At 42.3% G+C, this 22,172-nt stretch overlaps 1 protein-coding gene across 1 annotated transcript in view; it reads right to left on the bottom strand.

Annotated features, from left to right (window-relative positions):
- Positions 1 to 22,172, bottom strand: part of DNAH9 (dynein axonemal heavy chain 9) — a 419,100-nt gene that overhangs the window by 283,430 nt on the left and 113,498 nt on the right. The window contains exons 23-26 of the mRNA XM_075561068.1: positions 21,504 to 21,656; positions 20,241 to 20,366; positions 16,978 to 17,217; positions 16,463 to 16,623 (exon numbers count right to left, since the gene is read on the bottom strand). Of these exons, the coding sequence (XP_075417183.1) occupies positions 16,463 to 16,623; positions 16,978 to 17,217; positions 20,241 to 20,366; positions 21,504 to 21,656 (680 nt within the window). The remainder of the gene's footprint in view (positions 1 to 16,462; positions 16,624 to 16,977; positions 17,218 to 20,240; positions 20,367 to 21,503; positions 21,657 to 22,172) is intronic.

The following is a 22,172-nucleotide window of genomic DNA, read 5'->3' as shown; positions in this document are numbered from 1 at the left end:
TCCAAGCACATATGTTGTTGCTGCTAGCTCCTATCCAGGTAGCCTCTGCCTCATGAAGACTGGGTAAACAAAGGAACAAAATGATGCCCAGACTTGTAACAGTCACTTGATACGTGAGGACCAGAAGACTGGGCTTCAATAGCAAGAAGCTAGAAACAGCCTAAATTCCCATCCATAGACAATTGGATGAAAAAAATCTGGTATATACACACAATGAAATACTATGAATCAGTAAAAAAAAGTCATAAAACAGCTCAAGACATGGGCGGATCTGGAAGACATTATGCTGAGTGAAGTTCATCAAGCATGAAAGGACAAATACTGTGTGTGTCCACTACTACAGGACAAGCAGCAGGACAGGCACAAGCTCAGACTTGTAGGGCTTCCAGTCTGCTGGCCAGGATGGCCGGGCAGCCTGGAAGAGAGTCTGGCTGGTGCCAATGGGCCACACACTTGACCAGAGGAGGCCTCACAGCTGGGATCAAATGGTCAAGGGAGGGGAAGGGGATATTCATGAGGGAGGGTGGGGGAAAGAGGAAGAAATGAGCTGATATCAAAGCCTCAAGTAGAAAGAAAACGTTTTGAAAATGATGATGGCAATAAATGTACAAATGCGCTCGATACAATGGAATAAAATGAGTTTTTTAAAAGCTGCAAGAGGCCCCAATAAAATATTTTAAAAAAATTAGTACCAGGAGCTAATCAAAGACAATATTAGCAGAAGAGCGTATGCCGCAGGGGATGACAGATAAGACTCTCACCATAAATTTACAAGGTTTTCTCTTTTTAAAAAATCATTTTATTGGGGGCTTATATAATTCTTACCACAATCCATCCATCCATCCATGGATTGGACGGACTTGGGTTGCTTTCTTAATGTACAATTACCCTTTATATAAAACTCTCTCTTATGCACATATAAGTTTCTATGGATTTGTTTCTCTAGTCTACCCAGACTAGCATAGTATCGCAGCCTTAATTGTGAGAATCTAGTTTGTAGAAGGCTATGGCTGACAGTGGGAGCCCAAGATACATTTTGGGGAACTACATAGGAAATAAGCCTCCGGTGATTTCCCTCTGTCCACAATTGAGGGAGGGGAGCAAGCGGTCACTACACAGAGTGCATTGGAGAGATGAGGCTAGAAGATCAGAGGCATAAATCTGACTAAAACAATGAAAACTTTGTCAGCTGATCCCCACTCTGATGCACATCGAACCTTATCTGGTTTTCGACATTTTCTGTATTTTGGCTTTGCTTTTGTTTGTTCATATTAGGGTGTATCTCAGATATGTTATGTGACTGGGGTCACCCTCTTGAAGCTGTGTTATATATTTTTCTGTTTTTCAGTATATGAACCCCAGGATTGAAGAAGAGTGGGGATTGGAAGCTAGGTTTGATAGATAATTATTTGGCAACATGTCTTTCATCTTCCCTCAGGTCTGCCGAGCCAGATCTCTATGACTATGTGCAGCCTGCAGCCTAGATTGTGCCTGTCTTCCTGGCCTCTAGGAAGGTGACTACAGCCCAGGGCTCCCTTGCTGTCAGTGCATTCAGACTCATAGAAGCCCAACAGGACAGAGTGCAAATGCTATAGGCTCGCCAAGGGTAGAAGTCTTCATGGAAGCAGTCTACCACATCTTTCTGACATGCAGTAAGTAGCTGTCCACCTGTCAGTTAGAAACCAGCCGCCTTAACCACTATGCCACCAGGTTCCTAGATTAGCCAATGCCTTCTAAGACTACCCAGAGTCTGCTGCAGCACTGCACTTCCCAGGAGAAAAGGTGGCTGTCTCGACCAGCTGAACTCTGCTGCCAACAAATTCTCCTCCCTAATTCCTCTAACCCGTGTTTGTTTTATTGCTGCTGCTTCTGCTGGTAGGTGGGCAACCATAGGACTCTTCTCTCTGGTGATACAGGGCTCTCAAAAAATTTGGAGATCCAGAAGCAATGATTTACAACAATAAAGTTATCATAAAATATGATACTCCTCAAAAGAGATCCTGGGAAGCCAGAGTAGGAAACGCTGCTGAGTGTACACGTCCTTTGAGCTTCTGTTGAGTCTCAGTCTCTCTGGAAGAAGCACTTAGAAGGAAAATGTCAGATATTACTATTTTTAATATACTCATAGAACTCTAGAGCTGAAATGAAATCTGTGCATCCAGTCCTCTTATGTTACACTTTCTCTCGAGGAGGGAAAGTGGTCTTTCTAATGAATTCTATTAACTAAGGGAGGACCACTCGGGATTTAGTTCAGAACATGAAAAAAGGCCGTAAGTAGCACTTCTCTCCATAGGTACCATGGCCGTCATGGTCACGGAGCCAGCAGGATCGTGTCGTCCTCTGGGCTACCCTTCTGTTCTAGGACTCCCTCTGTGATCTTATGAGAGTGTCCATCTCTTCAACCACCATGGCAACCCCTGGCACCCGCTCCTGCTCCCTTGTGGGGGATAATGAGCTAGCTCATGCATGATACAGTGGCATAGAGCATGGGCTCTGCAGTCAGACAGACCTGGGTTCAAATCAGGCTTCCACTGCACAGTGTCTGTTAGATTCAACTAAATGAGTAAACCGTCTTTGTGTCTCACATGAACAAATAACGCTCCAGTGGAATCCATCACATAGTATTTTTGTTGTCCAAACGAATTTAGATATGTTTGCAGCATCAAAAACAATGGTCATTATAAAAATGGCAAGGGATCCCTTACAAATTCTTTCCTGAAAAACTTGCCCCCATGAGGGGATGGATCAGCTTAGTGTGGTGACATGTTGGGCACAGGGGCCTTTAGAACTGGGAGGGAGCTTGGAGATGAGGCGTGTTTGACCCTTTAATTTTTCCCTGCCCTCTCCTCCATTCAGTCCTTGAACTGTGAATGTGCAGCCTTTTCTTCCAACAAAGCACAGCTTATTGTTGTGGGAAGCCACCTCTTCCACGTGGGGCCAGTTCTAAGTGTTTGTAAAGCCTTCAAAATATCGAACTAAAACAGATCTTGCTTTCCTTTGGAAAAATCACTTAGGCTTCGTTTTTATCTGCTCCGCCGGGCTGTGAGGATAAGATGAGACAACAGATATAAAAATACCTTGAAAGGTAGAAAGCCTATAGAAAACCTATCTACTTTCAAGGTATTAACTTTCAAGGTAATGAGTATTTGAAATGTAGCTTTTCTTTCTTTCTTTTTGATACAGTTATCCAACTGTCAAATAAAGGAAATATCAAGGACACTGTATCTTGAATTCAACTATAACGAGCTTGTGGCTATTGCAGGATGGTGGCCTGGATAACTGTGGAGTTAGGTTAAATCTTGTTTGTGTTAGTTTTCTATTGCTGTATAACGAGTTACCACACATTTCATGGTTGAAAACTACTCTCATTTATTATGTCTGGAGGTCACATGTCAAGGTCCGTTCTCTACTTAGGGTCTCAAGGGCAAACTCAAGATAGGTGGGCTGAGCTCCTCTCTGGACACTTTGAGGGAAGAATTGACTCCCAAGCTCATTTAAGTTGTTAGCAGGTTTCAGTGCCTTGCCGTTATAGGATTGAGGTTCCCAATTGATTACTGGCTGCTGGTCAGGGGTTCCCTCAGCCCCTAAAGACACTCTCTAGTTCGTGCATATGGGCCCCTCCATTTTCAAAGCCAGTAATAGCATGGTCAATTCTTTCTGTCAAAACTCTGTGGCTTCCCGTTCTGTCTTCAGCTGAAAGGAGGCTCCACTTCTCAGGGCCCATATGATTATATTAAGGAGCCCGATAAAGTGCTTGGCAGCTAATGGAAGGGTTGTTGGGAAGGAGCCCTCCAGCAGTTCCTGGGGACACATCCTTGGTGATCTGCTTTCATAAAGATTCCAGAGGCAAAACAAACAAACAAACCACAACCCTCTGCCATAGAGTTGACTCCAACTCCTAACGACCCAATATCTGGTTTCTGATACTGTCAATCTTTATGGAGGTACACAGCCTCATACTTCTCTTGAGGAGTGGCTGGTGGGTTCGAATTGTCCACCTCGAGGTTAACTCAATTCCTACCCTACAGCACCCCTATGACTTAAAAATTACAACCTCATGGGTAGTTCTTCTTTGTTACATGAATGAGTATGTGTCAAACATTTACTCTGAAACACTTTGAACAGCAACGACATGATTACATTAACCTACCCTGATAATCTCCTAATAACAAACCATAATCTGTTCACATTTGCCAACCACACTGACAGGAGAGGAGGTTACCTATGGGAAAGAGTCATTGCATCTCATTCTAAGAATTTGCCTACAGCATCATTTAATAACCACAACTAAGGGATGAATGTAATTGCAACAATATGTACCCACAAGGAGGATTCTAGTGACATGCCCAGGATTCTGCTCCCTGTTGTCCAATATCTTTATCATTAATTCAAATGAGAAGACAATTGATTAAACCAAAGATACACCAAAAAATCTAAGTAATTTTAACAATTAAAATGATAGTTTTTCCATAGGTTATGCTACTTTGAGCCCAGGTCAAAGACGCCACCAGCAAAGCCTTAGTTAAAGGATTGGGCTCTTAGTTAAAGGACAGAGGTCCTCTCTACCTCTGAGATTCAGGAGGTCTCAGTACATATGGATTAAAGGATGGGTCTGACCCACCATTTGGGTGTCTACCATGCCCAGGAGAGCACAGAATTGAGTTGGAGGGTTGCCTTGGTTACGCCTTTACTGCTGATGAGGACTTTGTTGCTTTACAAATGTTTCTGCTCTATGGGGGTGAGAAGAAAAAGAACTGATGGGCTAGAAGAAAGAAAGTGAAATTTGAGAAGGTTAGATGCAAAATAATCTTCACAGCATATATAAGGCATCTTCAAAAAGTTCACGGAAAAGGCATTTTATGAGGAAACTATGAATGGATTTCTATATATTTTTAAACCAAAATAAACTTGTGTCAAATTCTTATACCATATCTGAACAGGATCCCGTTTGAGACAGTGAGAAAGGTAAGACTTAAGTTTGAAAAGAGCCCCTCTCAGAGCACCAGGACTTCTGCAAAAATCGGAGCACAAACGAACACCAAATGTACGTAAAGCTTGGGTGAAGGATGGTGGCTCATCGATGATTCCCTACACGTTTCTGGCGACAGTGCTCCAAAGAACCGGCAATTTACAAATTGAAGGCTCATTGGATATGAAACCTGCAGCATCAATTTGTGAAGGAAAATTCATCTTTTTATACCCTAATTGAAGAGGACAGATGAATAACAGCAAGAAAAAACCTCCAACCCCATTGACATCTCAATTAGCTCATCTTACATGTTTCTTGAACAATCTTACACAATTCTTGAAAAATGAAAGTTGAGAAAACCTTTCATTCTATGGGAGCCACAACTGATGAGCCTAGATCAGTTGCAGACAACAGCGGAGCTTTCGATACATATTTTGAACAAATGGGATCAAGATCCTGAAGCATTTCTCCCACGTGCTTTACCAGTACAAGCCTGAAAACAAAGGCCCATGGAAGCGATGATGCTAAGCGGGGAACGTGGTCCAGTCAGAGAGACTGCAGACTGAGGAGGCGCAAAGTTCATGTCAACTGTTTTTCCGTGTGTGCGTGAAGCTCGAGGTAGTTTGTTTGCTGACTTTCTGGAGAGCTTATTATAAGAGTGTTTTGATAAAATTAGTCAAAGAAATCTTTTGAAGAAAAACATGCAGGAAAGATTTACCAGAGAGTTTCTCCACCACCACATTGTTTCTGCTCATTCCTTTCATTAAATAAGGGCAATTTTGAGAGGCTCCTTCTGACTTCCTTTGTTCCTTAATCCTAAGAAATCTTTAAAGCTTACTCCTTTTGCTTCACTTAAGAGTATAAAAAGACCACACTGACACTGTTAAAATCCGAGGAAACTTAGTTCTCTGGGGATGATCTAAATGGCTGGTATCGTTGCTTATAAAATTATCTTGACCTTGATGGAGCTTGTGCTAAAGAATAAAGTTCATATTTATGGTTTTTGTCTTTTAATTCCATTTTACCCGAACTTCTTAAAGTCCCCTCCTAGAGCCACATACAATTTGAGACACATAGTTTGATTGTTGTACATATGGAAAAGACCAAGGAGCTTATAAATTATAAATGCAGCATGGGAGACAGCCATACAGAGACACAGAATTTCCTTAGCAACAATCTAAAATGAATGTATCTTGGTTACAGCACATTAAATTTTAAGTATTGAAAAGTTTCAGAAATCAGCATAAAATCCCTCAATTCTCAGATTTACTCCTTCTACTGCTTGATCTAGTGCTCCTCTTTCTGTTTGCCTGCACTAATCATGATGCGAGGGAGGCAGGGGAGGACACCTGGAGGACTGAAAGAGTTAAAGGCAACAGAGTCCTGCAACAACTGTAACCTGCAGGCAGAACAGGTATGGGAGCGAGAGTAGGTGTATACCGTGTGTGTGTGTTTGACAGATTTTATATATATGTCTGACAGAAGATATTTGTACATAAGTAATTATCTTTGCTGCAAATATATCCCTGAATGGAGCACAGCACATAGGGGGCAAGCTATTGAAATGTCTTCTACATAAACAAACACCTAAAAGAGTGAGTCACTGGGACCAGGGGATCAAGGCCATAGTCTCAGGGATACCAGGGCATAACATAGTCAAAGACAGTTTCCTACATCCTGCTTTGATGGGTAGTGACGAGGGCATTAAAATCTTGTGGGCAGTCATCTAAGGTACAACGATGGCTCTCTACCTGTCTTGAGGAAAGGAGAGTAATGAAAATCAAAGTATGTACGGAAATAATTACTTCAGCAGACCAATGGCCCACACTAACAGCAGACTTGGTAAGAAGGCTAGAGGATGGAGGCATGTCTGACGTCAGCCTCATAGGAACTGGCTAATGTGTTTGAGCCCCCTTCCCCCTGGCAAAGTCAGAGGTCAGACTAGGCCCCCAAAGCCATTTTTTTTAAACAAGCAGGATGAAAACATTCTAAAGATTATTTCTGATATGGTGGTTGCATCATTCAGAAAAGTTACTTAAAATCATTGACATGTGCATTTGAAACTTGTGAGCTTAATGATCCTAAACAACTTCGATAACATTGTTTTAGGAAAGAGAGAATAAAAAAATAGCAATTTTTAAAAAGATCCAAAGATAGCAATAAGAAATACTCAAAACCTATATTAAGAGACATATGAGCTTTTCAGAGATATAAACACTAAGATTTCTTTGAATAGAATCATACTACATATAAAGATGACTGGTCTTTCAAAACTAAATTGAAAGTACTCAAGCACACCAAACTCTAATAATGATTTCTGAATAACCAGAACAGCTAAAAATGCTATAATTCATAGTGTGACATAAAATGTATTGGCATGCTGATAGAACAGAATAGGTTAGCTGGGAGATGGACTAGTGGACTGTGAAAGTGGTAGCCAGGCACCTTTCAGTTCTTCTGATTTCAGGGTCATGGGGACAAGGTCTCATATAGAGTGGGGAATATGTGGAATAAAATTTAAAAACATAAAAATACACCCCAAAACAGGATTGCAGGGTGGATAGAGAATGGTGGAAACCCAAAAACTATTGCCCTTAGTCACTGCTTAGGCCGTAGAACGGAATTCAAGCTGATGGTTCAATTTTCAGTCAAGCAATAGACAGGTCTACCAGGAGGAAATAATATTAAGGAGGTATGCATTCCTTAGAAAAATCAACAGTTGAGATCAAAAGGGCAGCATCTACCCACAGACAAAATTCAAAAGGGTGAGAAAAGAAAGAGGATTGGAACTAAACACAGGGAAGGGTAGGATAAGTGATGTTCCATTGTGGGAACTACAATCAATGATATGATAAAAGGGGATATGAATTGTTGAAGGAAAATGGATATCTTCTGCAAACTTCTACCCAATTCACAATAAACATGAATAAAACCCACAAAAATCTTTGAATATTGTAGAGAAGCCATGCAAACTAATGGAAAATGCAAATTTAAAAACAGATGAATTCTCTGTCAATCATTTTATATATATAAATTTTTTCCCCTACCCCACAGTGACTCTCCTGGTTACTCTCCGGGAGAAAGAGGACACTACCTGCTCCAGTAATGCCTTATAGCCTCAGAAACCCTAGGGAGCAGTTCTGCACTGCTCTGTAGAGTCCACACTAATCAGAATGAACACGAGGGGAGAGGGGAATCATACATGCTGTGGTTTTCTTATTCTGGACATCATGATTCAAAAAATCATCACTCCTCTATACCTTGTATTCTAACGGGGTTGTCAAGCATAGTCTCTCTTACCCTCTCAGGGATGGGTACAAAGCTCACATGACCAAAGTACTGACTCTTACTCACCACAGCAAGTTCATAGATGGGCACATGATCAGACAAGACCAAGCAGAGTTCCTTTGCAAAATCTAGGCTATGTCACTGTGGAGGGGAGGATCAGAAATCATAAGGTGCGAGCATGGAGACCAGTTTTCCAGTCAGGCGAAGAAAACTTGGGCAAGAAAGTCATCACCCCGCAGAAGGAAACAAAGCCATACTATGGGAGAGTCCAAGTGAGAGTTCTCCTTAGAAACAGGAATGACAAGACATATTTTGGATGTTATTGTGAGAAACCAGTCCCTAGAAAAGGACATCATGCTTGGTCAAGTAAAATAGGAAGCTTGTTATTTAGACAGAATTAGCACAGTGGCTGCGACAATGGGCTCAAACGTAACAACTGTGAGGACGGCAGAGGACCAGACAATGTTTCATTCTGTCGTACACCGTGTTTCTGTGAGTTGAACTAACTCAAGGACATCACACACACACACACACACACACACACACACACACACACACACACACACACACACACACACACACCCTAATAGTCTTATATAGGCTTCCTGAAATGGGTACACTGCAACAGCTAGATTAATTTTCTAGGTATGTTATGATAACGAGTCCTTTTTTTGTTTCTGTTATAGCTGGGTTTCGGTCCATGGTAATAATAAAAAAAATGTTTTGATGAAAGCACTCACTTGAATCAATAGGAAAGTTTACTCTTTCCCAAGTTGCAAAGGTAAAAGTAAAAAGTACAAGATAAACTTAAATAAAGTAAAAAAATAGGTGAATATTAAATTGATTTTTAAATGAGCCACAGGAGCTCTGGTGGCACAGTAGTTACACACTGGGCTGCTATCTGCGAGGTCAGCAGTTCAAAGCCACCAGTCGCTCTGAGTGAGAAAGAGCAGGCTTTCTACTCCTACAAACAGTTACAACCTCTGAAACCCACAGGGGCAGTTCTACTCAGTTCTCTTGGGTCTCTATGAGTCAGCACCAACTCAATGGCAGTGAGTTAAATGAGTAAGGGCTTTCCGAATATACAAGCAATAAAAGACTATGCCATTGAAAAAATGACATTGGTCAATGACAGTAGCAAGTAATTCAGGAAGAAAAACAAATAGCAAACCATCCAAATAGGAAGAAAAACATATAAACACGTTCAAGTTTGTCAGCAATCTAGGGAATCTATATGCAAATGAAAAGCCTTGTTGACTTATAAAATTAGTAATATTTATAATGATAATACTTAATGTGGGTGAGATCTTAGGAGATAAATGCTCCCATAAACTGTTAGTGAAAATGAAAGCAATCATTCTCTCAAGAACAATTTGAAAGCAGAGCTCATCTATTCTATTTCTTGGAACTAATCCCAGAAAAATAATAATAAACATGGTTAAAAAAGTGCCCATAATAATTCAGTCTGTGACGGTTTTACTTTAAATAGTAAAACCTTGGATATTATTTAAATACCCTATAATCGGTTATGTAAAATAAACTGCAGGACACTTGTATATAGACTGCCATTTAATTACTCAAGGGTTCTAAAAGAACATTTAGAGAATATACAGATGATATAAAGTTAAGTAAAACAAAGTAGACTATGATATTTTATATATAGTATATAATCTCAATTTGTGAAAATCTGCACATAGAGAAAAACATACTAAATAGTAACAATGATTGCCTCTGGGCGGCTTTCAATAATAGAGTACTAAACTTTATGAGTTGTCTAACAATAAGAACTTTATAGAAAAACTTCAAAGAAAGTAAATAGCGTTTGCTAGCTGTGTCCTTTTCCAGTAAATCACCTTCAGACACTCTTGCATCGATTCTAACTTACCTACCTGTAGTAAACCCTGATAAATTAAGAGGTACTCAAAATGGATAAGCAGTTGATTAAGGCAGCACTTAAACACAGTGCAGGGCAGAAAAGGGAGCTTGTGTGTGAAGGTGAAGGGAGAGAGCAAGGGGAGGGGGATCATTCAAAGGTTAAGAAACGACTTAATGTGAACTGCTTTTGTTCAGCCTGAAAAAGCATTTCCATTTAGTTCTTCAACTGAGAGTTGTGCCAAACTCCTGTGAGAATGGCCAAGCCATTGTATCTACTTATAGATTCAAGTCTCATCCCAGCAGTGGGAAATTCCAAAGAAATAGGCATAATCAGTTGGATGTGCGGTAACACGGGTGTGCTTTTAATGAATGCGCAAAGGTGGTATGGATCAATTGTGCATTTTATTAATGCCTCTGGCAGGAGAGAATTAAATGTACTTAGGCTACATACCAGAAAAGGCTGAATGCTCTTTAAAATGTGATTCCTTGTTCAGGGCAATTTTTTTCGGAGTAAACTTTTTTTGGTTGTTGAGATAATGGAAGTCAATCAGAAAATGGAATTTGCCATATAAATACTCAACTGCATGCTAGAAAAGCATCCAACGTGTAAAACAAGGTCAAGGTCTATATAGTGTCTGCCATTATTTGCAGCAAATCTTCCTTTCAAGTTCCTATTTGCATCATTTCACAGAAGAGGTGATAAATCCCTATTTTAGAAAGAATTCACTGTCAAAACTTTACCCTTTGTTTCTCTCTCTGTCAGGCATTCAGCATTAGCCTACTAGAGATCTCTAAATTCAAAAGAGGTAATTATCTTCTTCAACTTCTAGGCAGGTGTGAAAACCCAGGAAACAGAATAGACTTGTATTTTCCTATCTGTCAGAATGGTAGCGACTGATATATCAGTGGAAAAGAAATAAGTATTCCCATCGGTACAGGAAAGATGCACACATCTCTGGAGCCTCAGAAATAATTTATCATATTCCTTTAAAGAGCTTTTGCAGAGGTATAGACTGAACACAGTGCTAGGCCCCCAGGGTTACAGCCATGAGCTAGTCAAAGCCAATGCTATGGAAGAACATAGAGGATGGAGTAGGCGGCAGACATTAATGAAATATCTCAATTGTAAAATGGCTCCAAAGAATTATTAACTGATCCACAGTCTGAACTCATATTCCAAGGCAGGAAGAAAGACTCATTGCAAAACAGAAGCGCAGTCCCTGTGCCAGCAGGTGATTCTGACTCCTGGCAAACCCATGTGTGCCAGAGCCAAGTTGTGCACCCTGGTATCTCCAATGACTACCTCATCAGAAGAAAACGGCCAGGTCTTTCTTCTGAGTATCTAAAAGTGGATTGATATCTGCAACTTTTCTGTTAGAAGCTCTGTGTGTTAACCATTTATGTTAATCTGGGAACTCCAGAACAGAATAGGGTTCCACCCTGCTGATGGAAGATGTCTTGCTGAGAATTGTCATAATAACAAAAATACCTGAGAAGATGCACGGAATGAAACCTGAAGTGGGAAAATTCTTTCCTCATCTCAAAATGAACGAGTCCCTCTGGGAAAAATGAAAAACTGCACAAACTCAGAATTGCTGCTGTCTATACTCTCCTAGCATAAGAGAGACTTTATGGATCTCTTTCTGAACAGGCTTTACCTGCTTTTATCATTAGCTGGGCTGGCAGAAGACTTGGCTCCCCAGCGAAGACCAAAAGGGCACAGTTAGCCTCTCCATCATCTTGAAAGCCAAGGCAAAGAATCCTGACTATACCCTTCCCCTGAACTACCTCCTCTTCTACCTTCTGTTTGTTTTTACAACCTGGACTTCAATGTTCAGTCAACATAGATTCTTTCAATGCATGCTAATTCTACAATTACTAGGAGCCAAGGACATAAACAACGAATGAGACAAAGTCTCTGATCTCAAGGAGCGTCTATGATAAGGGAGACTGCAGATAACTAGTAAGCAAACTATTTCAGAATGTATTAGGTGTTAGAAAGGAGATAAATAGTAGGACATGCGAGTTTTAGGGTTATCTGAGGATGGGAGACCAAGGAGGTTGTCTCAGATAGAGGGTTGGAGCAGGCCTTAGAATGGGGAGAAGAACTCAAGCGATCGGATGTCTGGTGCCAGTGGAGCAAAGAACCTGGAGAAAAACACTCCAGGAAGAGGAAATGACTGGTAAAGGTTCTCAGTTGGAACAACACAAAGTGCAAATAGGAAGTCGATATGCCTGGAGGGTAAACAAGGAAGAGTTAGGACTGGTAGGAATTAGAGCATCCTACAAAGAGATGCTGCTTCTATAAAGATTTATAACCTTTGAAACTCTAAGAAGTAGTTCTACTCTGCCCTGTAGGGTCACTGAATTGGAATTGACTCAATGGTAGTGGATTGTTGGTTTGTTGAAGGGTTCAAAGTCCCTGGGTGGTACAAACAGTCTGCACTTGACCACTATCCTAAAGATTGGAGGTTCCAACCCACCCAGCAGGGCCGTGGGAGAAAGTCTTGGTGATTACAATCAAGGACACCCCATGGAACACTATTACTCGGTGCAACGTAGGGTCAGCATGAGTGGAATTCAATCCAGTCCAGCAGGTTTTCATCAATATGATTTCTACAAGGTCTCACAGTAGCGATTCAACAGTAAATGTGAAACAGTTTTGAGTTTGACTATGGGTAGAAACCCTTCCAGACTAAGGAAAATTAAGTAAAGAAATGGTAAGGGGGGGGGGTGATATGAGAGGCCATACACCAAGAATTCTTAATCTACAGATGGTATTGAGGCTGTCAAGTACTTTAGAGTTCCCATGTTCCCATTCAGCTCATGAGTACAGTGGTTAAAATTTAACTCGGAACCCAAACTCACTCGCATCTAGTCCATCTTGCTTCATAACAACCTGATAGAATGACTCCTGTGGGTTTCTGAGACTGTAAATTGTTATGGGAGTGGAAAATCTCATCTTTCTAAATGCTATTTAGACAAACAGCTAAGGGTTGACCTCGATACAGGTACTATCCCTGAATTATAACAGGCGGGGAGATAATTAACTAAAATATCACACTGATTCCATTTGGATATTTTTAACTTCACAATTCGTTGTCCATGGGGTATTTATTTAGGGTACACCAGTCATTCTGGACATGCTCCTCTATCGGAGAAGAAAAGCTCTCGTGTTCAGTGAAATGGTAAGAAAAGCACATGAGCTCTTAACAGAAATCCCAGCAAGACTGAAATACTACTTCTCAATGGGCCATGACCTTTCTCTGTCCTCTTTCTGCTTGGGCTCTGCTGTCTCAGATTACTCTTCACAAAATACAGTTTTCATCATGTGGCTGCTCTGATAACATTTTTAAGAAGTTATTTTGTTCTAGTGGTGGAGAAGATAGGAGAGAAAAAGTACACCAATTCAGTCATTTCTACACATACAACTTGGTGACGTCGATGGCCGTCCTGGAGTTCTGCACCCACTCTTCCCCTCCTTTGAAGAGTTGCTTCTCCCCCAGTTACAATCCACTGTCCCCCAGGTTTATGTCTAATCCAGGGTCCTCAAACTTTTTAAACAGGGAGCCAGTTCACTGTCCCTCAGACCCATTAGAGGGCTAGACTATAGTTAAAAAAAAACTATGAACAAATTCCTATGCACACTGCATATATCTTATTTTGAAGTATAAAAACCAAACAGGGAAAAAACGCCCGGCTGGCCAGATAAATGTCCTCGGCGGGCTGCATCTGGCCCACTGGCCGTAGTTTGAGGACTCCTGGATTGTTTGAGTTGGTGTTTTCAATTTGATCTCATAATGATAATTTTTAAAAGAGCACCATCCCCAAGGCCGATGTTTTGCACTAGGTAGGCTAAACTATTGCGCAGTTTTAAGACATCTTTAGAAGGTATTCTCAGTTTAAGGTTTAAAGATGATCTCAGGCAACAGTTTCAGAAGTTCACTAAAGGCTCTATGGCACCAGAATGACAGGATTTCATAAAAATTACAAATTCCACTCTTGATTTTCTCCCCTTTGGATCAAGGTATTTCTGTAGAATCTGCAGCCAACATGGTTGGGAACGATTGCCAGGCATCACGCAGTTCTTGTTACATGACAAAGAGGCAACTGGCCATGGAGGCTATCAGGTACCCATTCTATATCTTCCTCTTATTCCTGATTCTCATTTGCCCTCTGTGTTCCAGGCAAATGGCAGCCATGGCATGCCTTGGATGGCCACTTGCAGGTTGTTAAAACCCTACATATTTTGCGGCAAGTTAGGAGGTAGAATGGAAGCAGTAAATAGTTCTCTGGACCAATTAAATGAGATGTCCAATGAAACTATGGCCCTAAACCTCTGAACCGAGCAACCAACATCTATCACACTTCTGTGCCTTCAGCTTATCACAGCTGTACTGGCAGCGACTCTAATCATCAGGTGATTTCCTCCCCCAAACCAGCCACTAAAAACCCTTGGGTCACAACAATCCAACTCACAGCTGAACAAACAGAGGCTACAGGACCGGGCAGCCTTCTGTCGTGCTGTGCATGGGGTGCCTGTGAAGAAGTCACGGAATCTGTTGCAGATAACAAAAACGTCTCCCAATGTCAAAAGAGTCGATTCTATCTTCCAGGAACTTGTTTGGAGTTTTTCCATCTCCATTTCCAACTCACAGTAGTCCAGTTACCTGGAATGCTCATCAGGGCTCTAGACCATTTGAACGGACCCCTGGTGGCACTGTGTGTAAGCATCGGGCTGCTAACTGAAAAGTTCACAGTTCAAATCTACCACCCTGCCTGCAGGAGGAAGGTGGCGCTGTTTCTTCTGCAAAGACTGACAGTCTCGGAAACCTTCAGGAGCAGTTCTATTCTGTCTCATGGGCTTGCTATGAATTGGAATCGACTCCGTGGCAGTGAGTCAGTGGTTAGATCGCTTTAATGAGTTCATTTTGAAGTTCTATATATTTTTGACATAGAAAAAGTAACACGCACATTGATTTAGGTGCAATTGCTACAATACCTTGTTAGCTATCCGAAAATACTACTGGGATCTTACACGTTGGTTGAGCTCCAGCTCAAATACCATCTCCTGCAGGAAACGTTCGGATCTCTCTTCCTCCCACTGCGGGTGAACCCTCTGTGCTCTGAGAACTTAACTGCTGGCTCACTAGCTTGAAAATTTATAATATATGTAGCTTTGTATCTAATTTTGTACTATGACCTTGCCGTTTTTCTTGTGTTACTTAAATTTTTATCTCTATATGTGTTGTTGGACTCACTAGAATTGTACTTAAGGGAAAGGAAGTGTTTTATTCATCGTTGTATTCTCTGTAACTATTTTCGTGTCTGCCATGAATGCATTCATGAAAGAATTATTATGAATCGTACAGAAATATGTCTTCTTAAAATTTTTAATCCCTGACTGAAAGGAATTATCTTATTTCTTTTGGTGTATACATGCTACAACGAATTTAATCACTTGGCTGATAAAAATAACAGAGATCATTTACTGAGCATGTCTGGTACACTAAACTATAAATATCATTACCCAAAAAATCATGTGAGGATTAAATGAATGCCACCGTTGCCCAGAAGAGGGAATCAAGAATTATAGAGGTCAATTTCTCGTGGTCAAATAGTTGATAGGTGCTAGGGTTAGAACCACCATGTGCATAATGGGAAAGGAACTGCTGTAGGTACCCATGACTATCAAGTCACTTACACTTCAGAGCGACCTTCTTAGGCCGTGGTTCTCAACCTTCCTCATGCCGGGACCCTTTAATACAGTTCCTTATGTTGTGGTGACCTCCAACCATAAAATTATTTTTGTTGCTACTTCATAACTATAATTTTGCTACTGTTATGAATCAAGCGACCCCTGTGAAAGGGTCGTTCAACCCCCAACGGGGTCGTGACCCACAGGTTGAGAACCGCTGTTCTCAGGGTTTCTGAGGCTGTAAATATTTCTGTGAGCAAAGAACTTTCTCTTTCTCTAATGGAGCAGTTGCTGGGTTAGAACTAATAACCTTCTGGGTAGAAGTCCAACGCTTACCTGATAGCATCACCCAGCTCCATCATTGCTTTAAGATACTACCCAGCCATTCCTCCAACATCATGGCTCAGTGGGTTGTTCTGTGGGGGGGGGTGCTCCTCTGAAACCCTCCTTGAAGTACAGAAGAGCTCTGCCCTCCTGGGTTCCAAGTGATTTTACATCTGCTCTGCCAAGTGCCAGCCTTCCCATAGCTCAGTGGTACTACAAGTGGTGGCCACTTTGACCTTAGGTAGCCACCAGATGGCCTGAACCAGGAAGTAGTGGGGTTCTCTATTAGTGCAGACATCGGTGCCCACCTGTCCGTCAGAGGAGTGATCACCAGGCGAGGGGTATTTCCCAAGTATTCATAGGAATATAGAAACTGGGCATCACAAATGTTGGCAAAGCAGTGTTTGGCCTCATCATCCCACCGGTGGCGCAGCTGGGACAGCCAGAGGAAGGCCTGGGCATTGTCCACCTATAGAGAGAGTTCAGAGATTGTTGGTAAAATGCAGTGCTAAACAGGTGTTCATAGTTGGTTCCTTGACCACAGGACACTCGTGGCTTTGAGTGATTTGGCTGTGGTCTGCCACCAGGAGCACAGCACCCTCTGCCCACCAGAGCATAGACAGCAGGAGCTGCTCAAATGGCACGGTTTCACTGGAGGTTTTAAATGGTGGGTGTGGCTATCAAGAGCCTCCTCAAGTTCTCTGGATGGTGCCATGTAGACTCTGAAGATGCATATTGAGGCTACCTGTGAGCTTTTCCCTAACTCCAGTATTCATGATATATATGCTAATAAAGAAGGAACCCCTGGGCGTTTGGAACCCACCTTCTGAGCAATCATCTTGGCCACCACATCCCGGGCATGTACGTCAATGGTGCATATGGTCATAATCTTCTGCCGGTCCCCCTTGGAGAGTTGGCCAATCAGCATAGTAATGAGAGTCTTGAGCTGGGTCACCTGCTTCTTGTAGTAATCCTTCATGGCACTCTCATAGCCTTCTTCCAGCCTGGCAAATGCAATGCCCACCTCTGTTGTCCACCAGATCTGTGTACAGGTCAGGGCCACCTGTGGCACCAAGAGGCATCGGGTAGGTAACTATGACTAAGAGGTCCTCTAGCAAGTCCACCAGTCAGCTAGCATGAGCCCAGGACAAAATCACAAGGGTGGCTGTGATACATAGGTTCGTTGTGCCAACATGGCCAATGAACACATGAGATTAGTTGAAGGGCAGAGAGATAAATGGCTCGATGAGCCTTGCCTTGTCTCTTGCTCTCTGATCATCTGACCAGTGTGTGGCTGCCTTGCTTGTTCTGTGCCTCCATTTGCTACCTACACTACCTGTGGGACGCCCACCCGTGGATTGTGTTGCTGTAACTTGAGGTTCCTTCAAGTCTTGCTTCATCACACTACTGGAAGGTATAGCTCTTGAGCTGAGGACTGTCGGACCCTGTCATCTGGCTGACTGTTGGTGACCTGCTTACTGTTTGCTGCCTGTGGTCAGATAACCTGAATTGCTCTACAGAGGACTACCCAGAGGCCCTCAAGACTTGAAGGACTGCCAGTGTACTTGCTGCCTCACGGGACTGAGTTGCACTGAGCCATTTGTATTGCTTTATAGATTAATTAACTTTATTTCTTATGTTATCTATCTATATAAAATATACAAATATATGTAAATTTATTAGTGTCCTGGTTTTGTTTCTCTAGAGAACCCTGTCCAACACAGTAACACAATCTCCTTTCCTCCTTGTCCCCCCAACATCTACCAAGCAAGCTAAGAACTCTAAATGGTTGGAAGTAGAAGTTGTTACAACACCGTAGAGAAGCAGTTTCTGCTCTTAGAAAATGTGTAAATTTGATTGAGAACAGGTAAATTCTAGAAATATCCATAGAGATCACTGGGTTTTTACTTTCCAGAGGCAGCATCTTTCCTGTGCTTGGGAAAGTAACTGAGTTACTTACTGAGACTCTCAACAAGACCTATATACAGTTTGGGGCTTGTTCTGGGCTGTGCTCCTCTTTATGCCTTGGGTGCCTTGTGGTCCAAGTAGTGTTCTAGTTCCCTGAGCCTGTGGTGATCAACTGCGGTACATATTTGCTTGCCCACTATGATTTTGAAGCAGTTCTACTTCTTTAAACCACAGGGTTCTGTTCTACACCTTCATTTCATTTTGCATACATTCCAAGGGTGCAATGCAGTCAATTACTTAATATAGCTCTTCCAGCAATAGCCGTGGTTACTCCCACCAAACCACTTTCCCTTTTCTTGTAGATCTGGGTAAGAAGGTAGGTGAAGATACTGATTAGATTTATGACTGAGTTGTGAGTGATTATTAATAGAGCTCTTTGCAATTGTCATCCGTCTGGGTGTAAAACCAGCCATTTCTGAAGCAGGAGTGGGCAGGAAGGGGGAGGTGGTGACCACACTACCAGCAAGATGGATGAACCAGGAATGTCCATGGAACCTCTTTGCTCCAGAAGACAGCTGACATTAGAGAAGCAGCAGCAGCAGAACGAGGAGTCAGAGCAAGAAACAGAGCTCTAGACTTCCCAACTCATAAAGTAAGCAAAGCTGAGTGTCCTCGGGCAGGAGGCAAGTGGAGTGGGGGGCCTATGGGCACTAAATTGGGGGAGCTGGGTTGTTGATTCATGGAGCTGGAGCTGAGTGTCTTTGGGATGAGGTATATAATGGAGTTGCATGTCCTCTAGATATTTACTGACAGCCGTAAAGGAGCATTGTAACATTGCTTGAGCAGGCAAGTGGTCCAGCCAAGCTGAGGGTCAGAGAGGCCTGCCTATGGGTATGGCTGAGAAATTGTCCTGACTGACCAACTGCATCCTGAGCATTTCTCATCTGGATTGTAACTTGTTACTTTCTCTAATAATCCCTGTGCTGGTGAATATTGTCATTGAGTTCTGTGTGACTATTGTAGTGAACTACAGAGCCCAGCAGAAAAGTAGAGATTGCTGAGGGAGGGACAGTTGGCAACAGAATAGGGTGAAAGGGGACGGAGGGTGATGGCATTTGTGACCTCTGCCTTTTGGCAATCAGTTTCAGCATTTGAAGGAGATCACAGGTGGCACCACACCATTCTGAAAAGGCCGATCTTAGCTACTGTTTTGGACGGTCACCATCAAATGTTCATATCCCCCAAAATACCCATAATAGCAAACTTCAACGTGGTCAGTATTATTTACATATTTCAAAGATTAAAAAATAAATAAATGGGAAATAAGGGGATTCAAATGCTCTTTGGAGTGGTATATTATAGTCAATGTCATTAAAAAATTCTCATTAGCTCTCTCCTCCTCCTCCTAAGAATCCTGTAAAGGATTGTGACCTTAGAATCAAGTTGGACTCCTTAATGCTGTTTATAAAATGCGGCTTTTGTTTTCTTCCCCAAAATACATGTGCTCTCCCATGCTGCTCGCTTCCATACTCTATGTCACCCACAATCAATTCACCTCAGTTTTTCAAGTACCTCTTGATCTCCATTTCTTCTGAGCACTTACCCATACTCAAGCTCATGCTTGGTTATTTCTTCCTTCTGTCTTTGACTTGATAGCTCCTATGTTAAATCTCAGCTTAAACATGCTATCCTAAGTGGTGTCTCCGGATCCCACTAACTAGTACCGGTAATATAGTCCTAGGATACCCCGAATCACCTATTATCTCACACCGAGTACATTTGTGATTGACTGATTGCCACACTGACCTATACACTCCAGGAGGACAGAGATACATTGTCTTGTTTCCTGTTGGTGTCTCAGGTACTTTAGCACAAAGGTTGGCAGTGGACTGATTCAAGGAGTATTAATTGGGTTGGTTATATTTTCTCTGTTGTACCCAATCAGGGTCAAAATGGACATCCTCCGGTCTTCCAAAGTAAAGGGGAAATTAGACAATGAATGACAAGAGTCCCCTTTCTCTTGCTGGCCACTTACAGACTACAGGGGCTCAAGCATCTCCTGACTGTGAAACAAAATGGGAGTCTGAGGTCTAGGAGCTCCAGTGGTCTGAAGGAGGCTGCTGAGGAAGACAGCCCAGTGGAGGATAGCGATTCAGCAGGGCCTGGGCAAGAAAATACCTGAGCTGGGTAGTCAAAGAGCCACTGCTCTCTCAGTTTTTCTTCATAGGCAGTTACACCTTCTGTCATTTCATGCCTCACAGTCGCCTTCATGTGAGTAAGCACATGGTTCAACCATGTTTCTACCTGGAAGAAGAACCTAGGTCAGACACTGAGCACTTGAGATTTGATCAACATGATCAAACGGAACCCAGGCATGGCTCCAGAAGGCACAGAGAGACATTTTGTTTGTGTAATTGAGGATAGTAGCAAGTGAGAACTGGCCTTAATTCAAAACAGAATGATGAGCCCATTTGGAAAACATAAGTCCGAGAAGCAGGTCAGGGGGAGGCACTCTGACCCAGACTTCATTCAAGGAAATCTAAATCTGGGCTGCTCTCTGTAAGGAAGTCCCCGAGAGAGGTAAAACATTTTCCAACTCATTATTTCATAGGTCTACAAAAAAGAATAAACTCTGAATCAACTCCCAGGGTCAATCTCATAACCCAGAACTGATCATTTTCTGATAATAGATTGCTCTCCAAGATACATGTGGATTAAAGTAGCGCCATACAACATTTCTTTTCTTCAGTTGTTAGAATGAACTGGTTGATAGACCCAGAGGAGGATGCTTTGATTGCTCGTTTAGGATAAAGGATATTATATTTCTATTTCAGCAGTGATACAAAAGGATGGAAAAGAGGTCTGGGGAGAGGGCAGGCCCATGGTCCACGGTGCTTGAGTTGGACACTCAAGATCTGGAGGTAATGGATCTTAGAACTGCGTGGCAGTAGGTTCTCCAATGGGAAGGTCTAGCAGGAGAGTGGAAGTGCTCCTGTGGCATGTTTGTACAGTGAGGGAACATCTCAAAACAGTCATTGATTTCAAAAGCCATTTTCTCTCAGGGAAGTTGTCAGTGGTCCAGGTTCCCCCACGGCGTGCTTGAGGTCCTGTCGTGTTTAAGTCTCCTGGTGGCACTAATCATCTTCATACTGTCCTTGTTGCCTGGGATAGCTGTACACGTGCATGTTAGAACTCACTGCACAGATCTTTGGGTAAAGAAAAGATATGAATGTTGGAAAGTGTCCTTCCCACGAAGAGGAAACCATGCAAGGCAGCTCACTGCACTTTGAAGTCACTTCCAGTCAAAGGAAGCTGGAAGTTCTGGGGCAGGGAGAATAGTTCCGCCTGAAGGTCAGAAGGGTTATCCCCAAGGTGAAAACATATTGCATTCAGATACTTGAGAGTAAAGGTATAAGGCAGACAAAAGGACTCTTTCTTTACCTGCCCACTACAGTCACAAGGCTCACTGAAGGCCACGTACTCTTCTTCTTTGCTGTACATGCCAAGGCTTATCTTGGTTGGTTTATCATTGTCATCTAACTGAAACTGCATCTTGGCCATATTGTCGAAGAGTTTGGAAAGGTGGCGTTGAACCTATGAGGGAAGGCAAGCAGAAGGATTGATGAATGTGTCTAGCAAGTTGTTGATTAGTATTGCTTAGGTACCTGCCATGTGACAATCATTGTAAAAGATGTATGGGTGGATACAAAATACTTAGAAGGAAGTGAAGTGAGGGCAGGAGCCAACTGTACATGACAGAAGTGGTCAAAGGAATATAAAACTAACGGACATCATGCATTAGCTATAATGGTTTGCTTAATTTCTACCTAAACTAACACACATGGAACCAGATTGGAGTGTACAATAAGAAATAAGCAGAGGTCAGAGTGGAAAAATAATTATAACACATTCCAGTTTGAAAGGGGAAGGTAAGTGGTGATGGTGGCCTGTGGAAGCAGTCATTCTAATCATTGGGACTTCTCTGATGTGGCACAGCAACAAGGGAGTCTAAAGCAAGGTCAAGGCAAGCAGAAATCCGGGTTATGGATGGCAGGGTTTGCCCCTTTACATGGGAACCTCTGGCAGGAGTGTTTGCAGAGATGCCAAACT

Source organism: Tenrec ecaudatus, chromosome 10 (genome assembly GCF_050624435.1).
Source record: "Tenrec ecaudatus isolate mTenEca1 chromosome 10, mTenEca1.hap1, whole genome shotgun sequence".
Lineage (NCBI taxonomy): Eukaryota > Metazoa > Chordata > Mammalia > Afrosoricida > Tenrecidae > Tenrec > Tenrec ecaudatus.
This window is presented reverse-complemented; position numbering and strand designations above follow the sequence as displayed.